A 16383-nucleotide genomic window follows, 5' to 3' on the forward strand; every position below is an offset into this window, starting at 1 on the left:
ATGTGCTGTCATGCAACGGATTTGTTTGTTTGTTCTGTGCTCAGTAACACATGTCTAATTATTAATTTTAATGAATATTTGAATTAATTTAGGTATTAGGCCTACTATTGTTTAATTACAAATATAATGCACTGCTTACCTTACAAGTTAAGTAATCGCACTATATCTTTGTTATATCTGATATGGGGAAGTAAGTTTCACTCAATTATTTGTCAATACTGGTGTGTAAATTTATGTCTCATGTCCAGAGCCATATTTAGGGGGTGGCAAACTGGCCCTTGCTCAGGGCAACAAATTTTAGGGAGCAACAAATTTCTGGAAACTCATACAAAACTTGGGTAAAATGGAACATATTTCTGGTACAGAGTATAAACTGTTGTTTGCCAATCACAGAGCAAGGAGAAAGCCTCTTGTGATCTAAAGTAGTGTTCTGGGTCCTGAAAAAAAAACATTTGTGAGAACATATAAATTTAAGGGAGTTAGAATGACAGTTGAAATACGGTAAGTAATGTTTTCAGAACAAAATTGTGTTTCAACAGGGGATAACTACACCGTAATGAAACCAAGATTGTAACCAGTATAAAAACAAGAATAATGAAGCAGTAAGAATAAAATCTCTCAAAAAAAAAATTCAGAGAACAATGGCCTTTATATGAAAGTACATGCAACTCATTTTTGTGGAATATGACTTACTCTACTCTCATTCTGACCTCCTCATTTATGTAATTATTTATATTTATAAATTCTGTGTATCATTTATTTGGAGAAGATACTTTATTTTTGCTCAGTGATATAAGGATCTCTAAATACGGCTTTGCCTGTGTTATAGCATTGTGGTCTAGGACTCTCATTATAAAAAGTACTCTGGTTCAAGACCTCATGGATAAGGTATTTTTTCATGAAATTTCGGCCAGTTTATGGGACTGGTGCTCACCTAGCATTGTGATGAATTTAGAGAACTATGATAGGTAGCAAAGTCCAGTTTCAAAACCAGCTATAATGCTGAAGGGATCATTGTGCTGATTACAAGATACTTCCATTCTGGTTGGATAATCGTTCACCTCTACTAAGGACGTGAGGAAAGAAGCCAGCTGGTCATCCTTGGCCTTTCATAGGCTGTTCGCACTATGGATTGATTTTATGTAAATACTGTTATTGCAAGTTATCTTGAACCTTACATCCCCTAAGTCTGTTTTTCGAACTGCTCGGTACGGCATGTACGAATCAACATAACAGCACTGCAAAGATGCCCCTCCCTTGGGTAATGTGAGTCTTTTCAGAAAACGTTCGTTCTTTCACTTTACGGCTCTCTACTGTAAAAGAACTTGGTTCAATACAAACATCATCTTCTCACAACACTCCGGTTTTGAGAGGAGAACAGAGTTTCGAAGTAGATTTTAATTAACCTGTAATGAGTAAGAACTTAAATATAATCGTGTGTACATTCCTCTCTCATCCGGGCTGGGGACTGGCAATGACGGAGTTACTACAGCTATTTCTATACATTATATAGACCTGCATGACTTACACCTTCAGTTAATATGTACATATTCTTATAACAATATTTTACAGGCTTATTATTTGAATTTACATTAATGTACAATTATACACAATCCATATCCCTATCATTGCTGCCATCATCGCTTGGTCCAAAATAAATTATTTCGTCAATGGCATCCATTCGGAATTATCTTCTTAATCGTAGGTACTACTTTCTGAACAAGATAGAATTCTTCGATTATATCCCGAATTACACGTTGATCGAAGTCGTCCACTACAACTTTACACAAGTCCTAATTCTGGAATGAAATATCATATTTTGTAGAACCAAAACAAAATAATAACTAACAACAGTAATTCATTATGTCGCTCACAGTACACAGACTATTGTAGGGCCTACATGACTATTATAGCAATAATCTCTAAACATTACATAACTATTCTTTTCCAGAGTAGTGTGAGGTTCATTCGGTTGTAATTCAATATTATTCTTAACTAGCTGTACCCATGCGCTCCGCTGCACTTATTAGAAATAAATATAAAGTAATTACATAATTAAAATAGAACATTGGGTCCAGGGAACATTCGTGTTTGATAGAAGAATAAATCGTTTAATATGTTACTTAATTTAAATTGTATTTAAATAATTAAAATGCTATCATTTTGATCCAGACACCACTCATTTGGTGCAAATATAATTCTAAATTAGTCTTGAACGCATCCTTTAATAAATCACTCCAAATTAATAGAGTTGATTGTGTACGAAGATCATTATTATGTTAACCTTACTGTGCATCTTTTTTTTTTTTTGTTAAGTTTATTTTATTCACGCTTTAACATCTGTGGTCGTGTCGCGTGTTTAGAATGTGTGGGTATATCAGCAGGCCCTTTTTACTCTTGTTGAGTTCCTGTTTCTATTGTGTGTTGTAGATGGCTTGTGTTCATGTAACTGATTACAGACTTTGATTAATGTTTTTGGTATTGGTAATTGAGGCGGTGATGAATAATGGCATGTATCTTTCCAATCCGGCATTTGCCTTTATGACTAAGGGAAATCATGAAAAACCTCAGTCAGATTGGTCGGCCACGGGGTTTGAACCCGGGATCCCCAAAAGCGTGTCTCAAATGCTACCACCTGAGCCAACTCGCTCGGTTGTATATCATTGTTTATGCAAATAAAAAAATGAGGTACCTACATAAATATTATTTTAAGAAACACAGGAAACGAATATGGGTAAATTATGAGCCCAGGAACGCCATTTCATGACACCTTTTAAAATAACTCAGCTCCAGTGATCTCTATGGTAAAATGAGTGTATAAAATTAGAGTATTTTATGTGGACCAAATAAAGCTGCAATAATCAAGTTGTACAATATTTCGACAGAATATCAAGTTTTCTGTGCGTACAGATTTCTTTTCATCTTACCTCAGTCCTCGTTTGTAGCATTACATTCATCTAGAGAAACTACAAATTTCAAATAGTGAAAGTTAATTAGCTTCTGAGATTACTTCATACAAACACACAAAATATTCTCTGTATAATTGATAAACGTCAAAGCCGCCTTAAATAGACGGAGTCATTTGTTTTGATTCATTGTAGCCATCGTCGTCGTTCCTGCAATAACTCCTATGTAACAGCGATTTTCAGATTTTTGCTCTATTAAATAACATAAATAGTGATGCAGCAAATAATACAATCTACTATACACGTATATAACTTAATTATATTTCTTTCTTTCGAAAATGTAAGAATTCACAATCTCCTATGCACTACTGCCATAGAATGAATAAATTTGTTTTTCTTCCTACTAAAAATTTAATATTTTGCACATAGAAGTTACGGAACAACGACACTATAATCTGAGGCAGCGGTGGAAATATATTGTATTGTTATTTTAAAACTCTTGTATATCCTTAAATATCAGTCCTATCAAAATTTTGCCTGGGATAAAACTTATCGGAAATTATTTTTAAAGAAACCTTTGTCATGTAACATTTTTCACAAAAATCAATAATAAGCGAGATATTTCGGTTTATTTAATTCAGGCCCCCTCATAATCAGCCATTATCGCGTGAAAAGGTAACAAACATCCAGACAGATAGACAGACTTAAATATGTCATATCAAAATTTTGCCTGGGATAAAACTTATCGGAAATTATTTTTAAAGAAACTTTTGTTATATAACATTTTTCACAAAAATCAATAATAAGCGAGATATTTCGGTTTATTTAATTCAGGCCCCCTTATAACCCCCCTTTTAAATAAAGTATTTTGAATGCCATATAGCCTAAAATCTAAGTTACAACGAACTTAATTTATGTTCCAATTTTCATCGAAATCCATTCAGCCATTATCGCGTGAAAAGGTAACAAACATCCAGACAGACAGACAGACAGACATACAAACAAAAGTTTCAAAAAAGCGATTTTCGTTTTCAGGATGATTAATTATACACGTTAACACCAATTATTTTTGAAAAAGCGAAAATTACCAGAAAAATTTCGCTTACAGATTTATTATTAGTATAGATTCTCTTCACGGAACTAATACTTTTGGCAGAGTATTTTGCCGCTCTCTCATATCCCTTATCAAGAGGTTCCAGCAAACATTTGTTTAATTTTTCCTCCTCGCAACACTTAATAATTATATTTGCGATAATTTCTCTGTGGATAACAGCATTACTTTTTTCCACGGTGGTGTGATTTCACCATAATTACTACCCTGTGGTTGCTGCTCCATGTTAACACTACTGGTACGCAGTGAAGGAAATAGTTCTATGTTTCTCGACAAGAGATTATGATGCGGAGCATACGCAAACAATTCAGTTGGTTCCACCCACGTTACACACTTCCTTCCCTCTGCCCCTCTCTCCCCGCTCAGGAAGGTCAAGATAACTTGCAATAACAGTATGTAGTTTTTCTTATGTAATAATTAAAAAAACAAAATAAAATAAAATGTTTGTTACAGTCCTTAGTAACAAAGAAACTTCCACAGAAATGTCAATAAATCACTTCAGAAGACAAAAAACGATGAATTATTATATATGTAAAGCAAAATTTAATACAGAATTTGCATATATATTACAAACAAGATCCAAAGGACTCAAACCAAAGAAAGAGAAAATTAACTAATTTGGTAGACTCTATATTGCAACACATTTCAACAGTCACACACCCTCCATATACTATATTGTGGAAATGTGATACAAATAATGTTGTTTTTTTATTTAAATAACTTATTTACTTTGTACCCTACAAGTATAATATCCATCCCTACTGTTGATATACAATTCTGTAGTGCTCGAGAAAAGTGGCACAAGTCAAAAATGTTAATTTTACAGGAGAAGGAAAAAAATTGTCTTCACACTGATTTATGTAGATTTAATTTTCTTATGTATGAATTATTGTAATGGGAAAAAAACATATGTCTCTCTTCCCAAGCGAGCAGATGTTCCGTAAATTGTCAATAAATTCATAAAAAAATGTTTGTGTAAACTGACTTATGCCACTTTTCCTAAGCATTGCAGAATTAGTCGCAATAAAATGATGAATCACATATTTAAATTGACGTTTGCTTTATTCTCAGAATAAGAAGATTGAACCAACACCCCTTGCATTATACAATTTCTTCATTGATAGAATTAAAGCTAATCTTCATGTGGCATTAGCAATGTCACCTATTGGAGCTTCATTCCGAAACAGATTGCGGATGTTTCCTTCACTCATCAACTGCTGTACTATTGATTGGTAAGGCTGTATTAAGGAAAAGAGTGCAGAGATAGTGTATTTGCAAGTAGTATTTTTTTCTGTTTCTGAGAGTGAAAAGAACTTTTAATAAATATTTAAAGCAAAACTTTTAAATTTTTCTTAAACTAGTTCCTTTATATAGAATATAATGGCTGCACTACAAGAATAAGAGTTAGATTGATTAAGAACTTTCACATTATGTCTGTTGCAGCAGTGCTGACATCCCTCCTTCGTAGTTTCACTTTGTACATTATTCGCTTTATTTTGTTTCTATCTTTCATTTTGGTTTTAATCGCCATTGTTCGGCCAATGACGCCAGTCAAATGCCACTGCATTGAATAAAAAAAAAACATCTGTGCTCCATATGTAGGAACCTATTTACATATTGCAGATGATATTAATGGTTTCGTCATGGAAAGATTATCCATGTATGCATAACCATAATTATTTCATTCAAGTCCTTAATTTTCACATGCATATTCAATAGTCGTTAAGATGAAACACAGAAATACACTTGGCAGTCAGGTAGCTCAGTTGATAGACCAACTATGGACTGGAAGGTTCCGGGGTAAATCCTAGCTAGTAGTAGGAGTTTTCTCTTTCCCAAAATCCAGAACGGCACTGAGGTTCATTCAGCCTTCTATCAAATTGAGTACCGGGTCTTTTATAGAGATAAATGGCAGTCGGATTATGGTGCCAACCACACCACCTCATTCTAGTTCCGGGTCATGAAAGCATGGAATTCTACCTCCATGTCCCCTAAGCTCTACGATGACATATAAAGGGGATACCTTTATTTTACTTACGAAATCTGTAAACAACAGAGAAAATGGTATAAATATGTGGTAATCAGGACTAGGATTTCTATGCAGTATAAAAATACACCAAATATGCTTATGTATATGCAAATAAATATGCAGCAAAAAGGGAAGAACAAACAAACTCGAATTAAAAATAACATTAATTTCTCAAATACTTTTCTCTTTTTCAACGACGAACTGTCAAGCACCCAATATTAGTAAAAGAAAAGTCCTGATTATTTATTTATTTGTGTATTTATTTATTTTTTATTTACTTACTAACTTTTATCTTCATTTATTTATTTACTTTTATCTTCATTTATTTATTTACTTTTTTCATCTCTTTATTTATTTATTTTTATTCTCATCTATGTATTTATTTATTTTTATCTTTATTTATTTATTTATCTATTTATTTATTTATTTATTTATTTATTTATTTTTATCTTTATTTATTTTTGTCTTTATTTATTTATTTATTTATTTATTTATTTTTATTTTCATATATATATTTTTATTTTCATATGTTTATTTTTTATTTACATTTATATATGTATTTTTATATTCATGTATTTATTTTTATTTTCATTTATTTATCTATTTTTAAATTCACTTATCTATTTTTATATTTATTTTCATTTATTTATTTTTATTTTCATTTATTACAAATACATTTTGTTTCTTGTTTATTTTTGATACCTTTCTATTTCAAAACTTCCAAATATGTAGAACTCTTAAACATAATAGTAAATTATTGAAAAATTAAATATATAGTTTGACAGCTTTAAAAGTTTCCATAAAATTCCGTCTTTTTTTTTCAGTGTAATTTGTTAAAAAATATACTAGTGCAATTTTGAAAAATACACCTCTTTCATTTGTTTCTTAGCATTAATTCGTACTGACTTTGTTCCATTTCATATGAATTGATTTGAACATGTATTAAATGTACAATTTTTCTGAAGTTAAATTCAGGGGCGAAGCTTGCTATGAGACATTGAGACAATGTCTACCCATCTTATTCTGTGTTTTTAATAATAAAAAATTCTAAGCTATATTAATATTTGAAGTTACGAAGTTAGTGGTTACGACAGTTGCATGCTGACACTGGTAGGAGACGGACATGTGGAGAAGCTAGTGCTGTGAAATATGATTGACATAGCAGTGCAGGAAGGTGGAATAATAGAAGTGTTAAGTTAATATGCAAAGAAGTAAATGGAAATGATGGTATTAAAGCCAAAAAACTGTTGTCAGATATAATAATATTTGTGCTATTAGTGTTTGAAAATATGGAGCTTGACTCTGGGCCTGAAACAAAAATGGAACAACTACAAGCGATGTTGGAAAATAAAAATAAAGAAATTTCAGCTGGACGAAGTGACATCAATGATCTAAAAACTATGTTTACTGCTTTCTTGGAAAAGTTTGACGTCATTACAAACGATATTAAAGGAGTGAAAGAATATTCTTATTCAATGAAGGAAGAAATAGATAAATTTGCTGAAGGAACTATAGATCGCCTTAAGAAGTTGGAAGACAGTGTTAGAACAGCAACAACGGAAAAATCTCTAACGAGAAATTCCAAATTGTAGAAAATAATATTGTTATTTTCGGTAGGTATAAATGAATGGGCTAATGAGAGAAATTTTGAAACTATGAATATTGTGTCGGACATTTTATATAATAGACTAAAAATAGAAGATGCAGATTGGTTGGTTGACTGTATGTTTAGATTTGGAAAACGGAGAGGTTCATGGCCTATCGTTGTGAAATTCACATATTTTGCAAAGAAAATGGAAGTTTTCGCGAAATGTAAATATTTATCTAGCACAGAAGTTCGAATTGAAAATGTTTTTCCTGTAGAAATATAAGAAATTAGTTAAAAAATATTTAATGGACGCTAAAAGAAGATGTCACAGAGCATTTTTAAGACGGAATAAATTAATTATAAATTGAAAACAATTTGATTTAGATTACTGTAGAAGAGACATTGTCATCAATACTAACAGAAGATCAGCTACAACTGCTTCGCAAGAAGAGGAAGTGACTCGGCATAACTTTATTCAGGAGAAACAAGTAGACATGATTATAAATAATTGATTAAATGGCGATCTTACTCGTGTTAATTATGTAAGCATGTGTGGCTTACAGCTGTTTCGGTGCTACTTGACACCATCCTCAGCCTTCTGTCAAGGCTCTGAGGATGGTGTCAAGTAGCACCGAAACAACTGTAAGCCGCACATGCTTACATAATTAACACGAGTAAGATCGCCATTTAATCAATTATTTATATAGAAGTGTTAAAAGTAGTGTACGAAAGATTCAACATGGAGACATGAATTCAAGGCACGTGGATCAAGAAGCAGCGAGAACTGACATCACATTGGAAGGAGATAGAGAACAGTAGAGAATTGCAAAATCATCATCAGCTGGGGAAGCAACATCACCTAAGATTGTGAGGATACCAACTGGCAGCATCATACAATTAGACAGACGACGATAGAGTGACGTGACAACAGACACACGAAATTGGTTTGGGACGACTAACAACAATACAGATACTCAAGTAATAACAAGAAGCTGCAGGGGCCATACACAGTGTAACACAGGTCAGGATGGCAACTGCAAATGAATGCATTAACCTGGCGAGTTAAACCAAACTGCTTTTTCTGACTCTGGAGTGATCCCAGCTACATTAAAAATTTGCTATTGGAATATCGAGAGTATTAAACAAAAAATTAGTAATAGGAGCTTATATAATTTGTTACATGAAGTAGATATTTCAGGATTAGGAGAGACATGGGCTCAACAAGGAGAAAGTTACGATGTTACAGGATTCATAAACTTCAGGGAAGATAAGTCTAGAAGAACTGATAAAGGGTGCTATCCAGGTGGGTTAGCTATATTTAATTTTAATTAATAATTCACAAAGTTAATACATATGCTAAACAATATGTCCAAGTTATATACTATTATCAATTTCAAATATACAATTCTAATAACAAATTTTATGTACCAGTAATACCGTACTAATGTTGTTTGATCTAGCCACTTTCATTTTTGGTCTATCTTACACTTACGTATTGTTTTAGTGCAAGTTTCGACCTTTTTTTTTTTTACTTATGCACAATCGATTTATTGTAGACCATAAAACTTATTTACCAGCTTAAGCTGAATTTCCTTTCTAGTTCTACAATGTGCAGCAAGTTTATATAAATCGTCAATTATGTTATTTTCCTCCATTCCTCTTTCACTGCAGAAATATTTATACAGCTCATATAAGCCTTCTTTAGTTGGCAAGCTTAATTTCTTAGTTTAATCTCATAATATTCTTTTGTCAATGCCTCAAAACTATTGAATTTTGAAATATACAAGATTGCTAAATAATTTCTAACTAAATCCAAAATATTATTATCTGTTAATCTTGAGAATGTGTATCTGTCAAATTTGAATTTGTTTGTTAGTTCTGTGATTTTTCTATCTTTTAATAACTCTTTTCTTTAACTTTTTATTTTAGCTATTATATTTGGAACTTTCGTTTTCTGTGTATCGATTCATTACAAAGAGATGCTGGTTTGCTTCCTGTTCATCCTTATTGCAAACATTGACTCCTTCTTCATTCATTTCCAGTTTTTCATTAATTATTTACATTTCTTTTATTTTAAATAAAAAAAGATAAAAACCTGTTCCGGTTCTTATTGTTCATTAATTTTCTAATTGCAGTTTCTTTGTTCATTAATAAGAACTTCTTTTTTATGAATTTTTTTGACAATCGTATCCATAATGTATTTGGTCGTAGTAAATTTAATTTATTGCCTCTGCATCGTAATGATTAATAGTTAGCGGATTTTCTTATTTACAGGTTTACTGCGTGGCCGGAAGATGCATTAGAGCTGGTTGCTAATAATTTTTTGAAACAGATTGATATGGATGACTACATAAGAAATCAGTGTGTGGAACTGTGTAAGCATTTCCATACCAGTGTCAGTAACCTTTCTCAAAGGTATGCTATATTCTTCTTAGTTTCAGTTATAGCAGCGATATGTATATTCTTTTTGTTCATGTTTTTATGTAGCTGATCTTCTTTATGAGATATGCTGCAGTTTATATTTTCATTCATATTGGAGTTAAATGCCAAGTTGTAGCCGATTTAAGTGAACACCATATTTTAACGTTTTGGTGGCTACTTCATTCACACACAACCCCCAGAATGTCTGGAGGACCACACCTGCTGTTGGTCGACGGGTCCATTGGACCTAACTGGGAGATCTTGTTGATCACCATCTTTCCCTCCTTAAGCCACTGGAGGACGATTTTAGTGCCATAGCAGGTCAGCACTAGGAACAGAAAAGTAGAAAGAGGAGGAAGGAAAGGGAAATGAACCCCTAGGCTTCGAATGCTCTAATGCCATTGGGGTCGAAGAAAGTAAGAGTTCAGTCAGAGGACTGGATAGGAAAGGGTAAAGAGGGAATTAGGTATTGAATAGAGGAAAATTATACCAAATTCAGTCATTAACTCATCAAGCTGACCAGTGCTAATTGATGAGTAGCCCCTCCCTTTAGTTCAGCTCGTAAAATTATGCTTACTAACGGCTGCACCATGGGAAGGTAGGGATGGGACATTGGGTATTTGTCTCTAAACACACACCTTCCTCTCAAACAGCAGAAATAACTAAAATGCTCTCTCAATTAATATCACTCAATAAAAGAATTGTATTCCAATGGATACCATCCCATTGTGGAATCCTGGGAAACGAGAATGTGAATGCTTTAGCAAAGAAGGGCAGCACTGCTACTTACAGACCTGTTACTAAATCTACGTATTACTCTGTGAAGAGATTTATTAAATCTACATACTTAGACTTCAACAAACAAAATTTGATAACTCAATCCCAAGGGAAAAAATGGAACTCCCTGCATCAAAATCCACAGTTAATTCCCGATTTACCACGAAAATCGTCTGTAGCTGCATTTAGATTGGCAACAGGCCATGATTGTTTGGCCAACACCTGCATAGAATTGGAATATATATCAGTCCCCTAACTGTCCATTGTGCAACTCAAACCAAGAAATTGATTCGGAACACCTCAAAATCTGTGCTTCAGTGGCTGGTCATGATAATATCTTTGAAAAATATTGGAGTGCAAGAGGTCAAATGACTTTATTGTCAAACGCCTGGCATTAGAAAACAACAACAACATATTTTCATTCATGGCATAATAATTGTGCTAACAGTCCTCCTCTATTCTAAACTTTCAGAACACCAAAATCATAAGGGGAAAAGAATAATGCAGTTTTGTAATCAGAGTTAGGTAATTTCTTTAATAAATTTAAAAAAAAATCTATAATATATTATGAAAAGATCTTTCGAGAGGCCGAGACGTAAATGGGAGGATAATATTAAAATGGATTTAAGGGAGATGGGATATGATGGTAGAGACTGGATTAATCTTGCTCAGGATAGGGACTGATGGTGAGCTTGTGTGAGGGCGGCAATGAACCTCCAGGTTCTATAAAAGCCATAAATAATAATATATTATGTTTTTCTTTATTCTTGTAAGCATCACAAAACGTTACCCTAAAACTGCGACAGGGAGTCAGTTTGTAAAGCAACTGACTGCAGACTGGAAGATCCAGGATTAAGTCCCAAGTGGTGATATCCTGGGGTCCACTGAGACTCCTCTCAAATCGGGTATCAGGTTGGCAGTCGAAACATGACGCCAACTACACCACCTCAGTCTAGTCTCGAGCTCATGAAAGCATGGAGCTCTACCTTCATGTCCCCTATGCCCCTTCATATCTCCTAAAAGCAACACCTTTACCTTTACCTTACCCTTAAATTGCACACCATTCGATTTATTATGTTTCTTTTGTTTTATAAAATACAATTTTAGTGATTTTTAACTTCATGAAATATATTTTATACCGATACCATACTTATTATTTTTAGAATAGAATGCTAGGTTTTGTGGGCAGAATTATGTTATGAAAGTGAAATAGGGTTAATGAATATATTTTTTGTGTTCCTTTACCATTCCAAGAAAGCAGTAAATAAATAATTATCATATACTTTTTTCCAACAGATCAGAATTGTTTATAATATACAAACAGCCACCAAGACAGTCCAGTGGCTAGAGTGATGGGCTCATAATTCTGTGGACCCGGGTTCGATCCCCAGGATATCCACGATTTATGACTTGTGTTAGTCAAAGCCTGTCATTCAGGTATAACACAGGGGTTTTCTCCAGGAGCTCCAGTTCCCCTGTAGCATTCCAACAAATCATTCCGTCCCATCCCATTAATGTGACTAGGCTTTAAACAATGAAGAACAACATTTCGAAACTAGTCAGCCATGTTATTTCCTAAAAATTAACACCAGTAAAGAAGTTGAAATTCCCGCACTGTGGTGTCGTGGTCTAAGGCATCCTGCCTAGGACTCACATTACGAAATGCGCGCTGGTTCGAGTCCTCATGAGGAAAGAAATTTTTTTATTAAATTTCGGCCAGTGTATGGGACTGGTGCCCACCCAACATAGTGATGCACTTGGGGAGCTACGATAGGTAGCAAAATCTGGTTGCGAAAGCCAGCTGTAACGCCTGGGGAATCATCGTGCTAACCACACAATATCTCCATTCTGGTTGGATGATCGTCCACCTCTGCTTCGACATGTGAACGTGAGACCAGCAGCTAGCTGGTCAGTCTGGGTCCTTCAATAAAATTACATACACAGAATTTGGCTTGAAAAGGTTTTTTGCACTTATCATTAAATTATTTATTATTTTTCTAGGTATTAGGATTTATTTATTTTTATTATTGATTTAGGTGTATTAATTTAAGTAAAGTTAATAGAAGATTTTAACTTCTTTCTTATGCTTTCAAAACATATACTTTTCTTTAAAACTTTTTAACTTTAATTATATAAGTTATCTCAAAATTTTATTATTATTGGGTGAATAATGTAATATGAAAAGTATAATACTGTTACGATTTGTCCAGTGACAATATAAGGATCCTCTACTGATCGTGCACCAATTCATGACTGTAATACTTTCATTATTTATAAAATATCACATATTTTCATCTGATTTTCATTTATGATAACTTAATGCCTACAGTTGATTTTTATTGAATATTTATATTTATTAACATTAGAAAGAAGAATGTTGTATATTCCACCGTGTGCTGGAATTTAGCATCTCCAACATTTTGGAACTACATTCATGTTCCATTTTCAACTTAGTATAGCAACACCTGTGGGATCACCTACTCTCTTGGGCCCATTGTGCCAGGCTACTCCAAACAAATGGCCCAGTCTCAGCATATAATGGAATACTGTACCCAAAATTCTTCCTCTGAACACACATCCGTGAAAGTCTAAAATCTCATATTTATCTTATGCAATACTCACTCAATTAGATTCTTTAGAACTTTGGCTTTTGTAGATTAGAAGTAAATAAAAAGTAATTAAATATTTCAGAATACGTAATGGCTTTAAGAGAAGGTTGAATATTGAAACGACCAATATATATATATATATATATATATATATATATATATATATATATATAGTTTATGAAAGTAATCATTTACGCTATTTAAATGGCATGTTTTGAAGTATATTAGACTACATAGCACCAATAATAAAGTTTATCTTTATTACTGTTTTTTTTTTCTCAAAACAACTTTTTATAATCTTAAATGTTCTTTTCCCAGAAATTACAAGTCCAGTTTGATTCAAATTTTGCACAGATGCTTATTATGCTGTATTACACTAAGTAACATTCATATTGATACGTCTTAAGACTCATTCCAACTACATGTTAAATATTCTAAAAACTTTATTTGTCGATTGGAAATGTTGAACATTACATATAATTTTTTTTATATGTTGCTAATGAAGATACGAGATTCTCTGTTCCTCAGATTGTAACATATGGCTCCTACGTGTATGAAAATTATTCACACTTTTGCCTATGATCGTTTTGAGAAAAGGTACATTAATGTTTTGAGTTAGGCCTACTGAAAAAGAAACTTTATATATATAGCTAAACAATTCAGCCAATCAGAATGAAATTCACTCACATGTACAGATTTTTAGAAAATTTAGTCATTATTGGGTGTGTAGTTTTCAAGATAAAATCTAAATGCAACTTATCAGTTGTGGTCACTTCAGTCTTTAACCTTCTCTTAACAACATGAATGTACAAGAAACAAAAATACCACCATAAACAAAAGATGACTGTGTTTAGATGTTGCACAGCAGTAAAATTAATATTGATTCTTATTCACAGGTATTATATTGAACTTAAACGACACAATTATGTGACTCCAACATCATATCTGGAACTAATAATAGCGTTTAAAGATTTATATCATATGAAAGTACAGAAGATAACACTTCAGAGGAACAGATATGAAGTGGGACTAGAGAAGCTGGACTTTGCTGCAGGACAAGTAAAGTGTTATAACTGGCTAAATATTTCAGTTGATATAATGCCACTTAGTAGCTCACCTATTCAACATCATTTGGGAAATTTCTTAACTTTGTTAAATTTAAGATAATATTTAGATTTACATTATCTTAACAAAAAAATATCATCACTTCTGGGTCACTGGCAGGGGCGCTTGCCTGCTGATCTGGAGCTGCGTTCGGGTGTGGGTTCGATTCTCCTGCTTGAGCTGATTACCAGGTTGGGTTTTTTCCGAGGTTTTCACCAACCATAAGGCGAAAGTCAGGTAATCTATAGCGAATCCTTGGCCTCATCTCGCCAAATACCATCTCACTATCAGCAATTCCATTGACGCTAAATAACCTATAATTGATACAGCTTCATTAAATAATCATCATCATCATCAGCTCATCAATCCTATAAGAGTCCTGACCTTCTGCAGAATCTTCTGCCATCTCTGATTCTTAGAATTTTTCCAATTCAGGAACAACTAAGTAAACTAAAAGAACTCCAAAAGGAAATAATATTTCAATGGATACCTAGTCATTGTGATATACCTGGAAACGAGAAAGTCGATAATATTGCAAAACAGGCAACATATTTGCAACCAAGACCTCTTCAAGTGATATCTCTACCCAGTGCTTTTGCTTCAGTAAAGTCTCATTTTACAAACCTATGGATCAACAATTGGCTCTCTTCTGACAAAGGACCTGGAAATGTACAAAAACTTGCCCAGACACGTTCAAACATTTTTAACAAGAGCCAGAACAGGTCACATTGTCACACAATTGTACCTACACCGATTTCACATTTCTGATAATCCTACTTGCCTGTGGTGTAATAATCATGATGAAGATCTGGAACACATTCTTCTATACTGTCCATCCATAAACCACAAAAGAAGTAAATTAAAATCATCAGTACCAGTTGCAGAAGACACAGCCCTGCAGTATATATTGACTACACTCCAACTCTGGCTACTAGCAACAGGCATCTATAATGAACAACGATCAAAATATCCCTCATTTCTCGTGAAAAACGACAACTGAATAGACTACAGTGGACTATAGTGGACTTTATGTTGTCAGCAAACAGCTGGATACATTAAGAAGATTGATTGATTGATTGATTGATTGATTGATTGATTATACCTAGCCCTTCATTCATCATTAACTTTAACTGGTCTATAAATTGCTCTTAAAATTTTCCTTTCGAAAACTTTAAGTCTTCTTATGTCCTTTTTACTCAAAACCCACGTTTCAGGGCTTTTATAGTATGTTATATGTACTGACCGCTGGCACAGTGTGTTGTTTCTCATCCATAGCAAGCAGTGCTCCCCCAGTATAAATATGTCGTTCTTTGGGGGCAGTGTACATTCGTTCGTGAAGATGGTTAGACAACTGATTCTAAAGCAACGCATTTTTGTGTGTAAAGTTTATTATAAATACGAATCAACTTGTTGTCTTTGTGCGGAATTTATTCAGGCATTCCCTGGTCAATTACATCCTTCCAGAACTACAATTCATGATATTGTGAACAGATTTGAATCTACTGGTTCAGTGCAATACAGAAAACACACGCTAAAACATACAGTTTTAATAGAGGACAAATTAGACCAAATTAGTGCACATCTTGAACAGTTGCCAACAAAATCACTCCTGAAATTAGCACAACAAGCGGGAGTTTCAGTGTTTTCTCTACATAAAGCAACAGAATTGTTAAAACTGAAGTCTTACAAGTGTATACGTGTCCATTGTTTACAATATGGTGATTCAGTAGCACGAGTGCGTTATTGTGGGTGTTTTTTTATCAATGACTGAAGATTTAATCGACTCACAGCTCGTGTTCTTTTCAGACAAGGCATAGTTCCACCTGACTGATCATGTA

General features: G+C 33.4%; 1 protein-coding gene across 1 annotated transcript in view; it reads left to right on the forward strand.

Moving 5' to 3' along the window:
• Dnah3 (dynein heavy chain 3, axonemal) overlaps nucleotides 1–16383 on the forward strand; it is a 367976-nt gene that overhangs the window by 212517 nt on the left and 139076 nt on the right. The window contains exons 42-44 of the mRNA XM_069827040.1: nucleotides 5089–5249; nucleotides 9909–10049; nucleotides 14338–14500. Coding sequence (XP_069683141.1) covers nucleotides 5089–5249; nucleotides 9909–10049; nucleotides 14338–14500 — 465 coding nt within the window. The remainder of the gene's footprint in view (nucleotides 1–5088; nucleotides 5250–9908; nucleotides 10050–14337; nucleotides 14501–16383) is intronic.

Source organism: Periplaneta americana, chromosome 1, assembly GCF_040183065.1.
Source record: "Periplaneta americana isolate PAMFEO1 chromosome 1, P.americana_PAMFEO1_priV1, whole genome shotgun sequence".
Lineage (NCBI taxonomy): Eukaryota > Metazoa > Arthropoda > Insecta > Blattodea > Blattidae > Periplaneta > Periplaneta americana.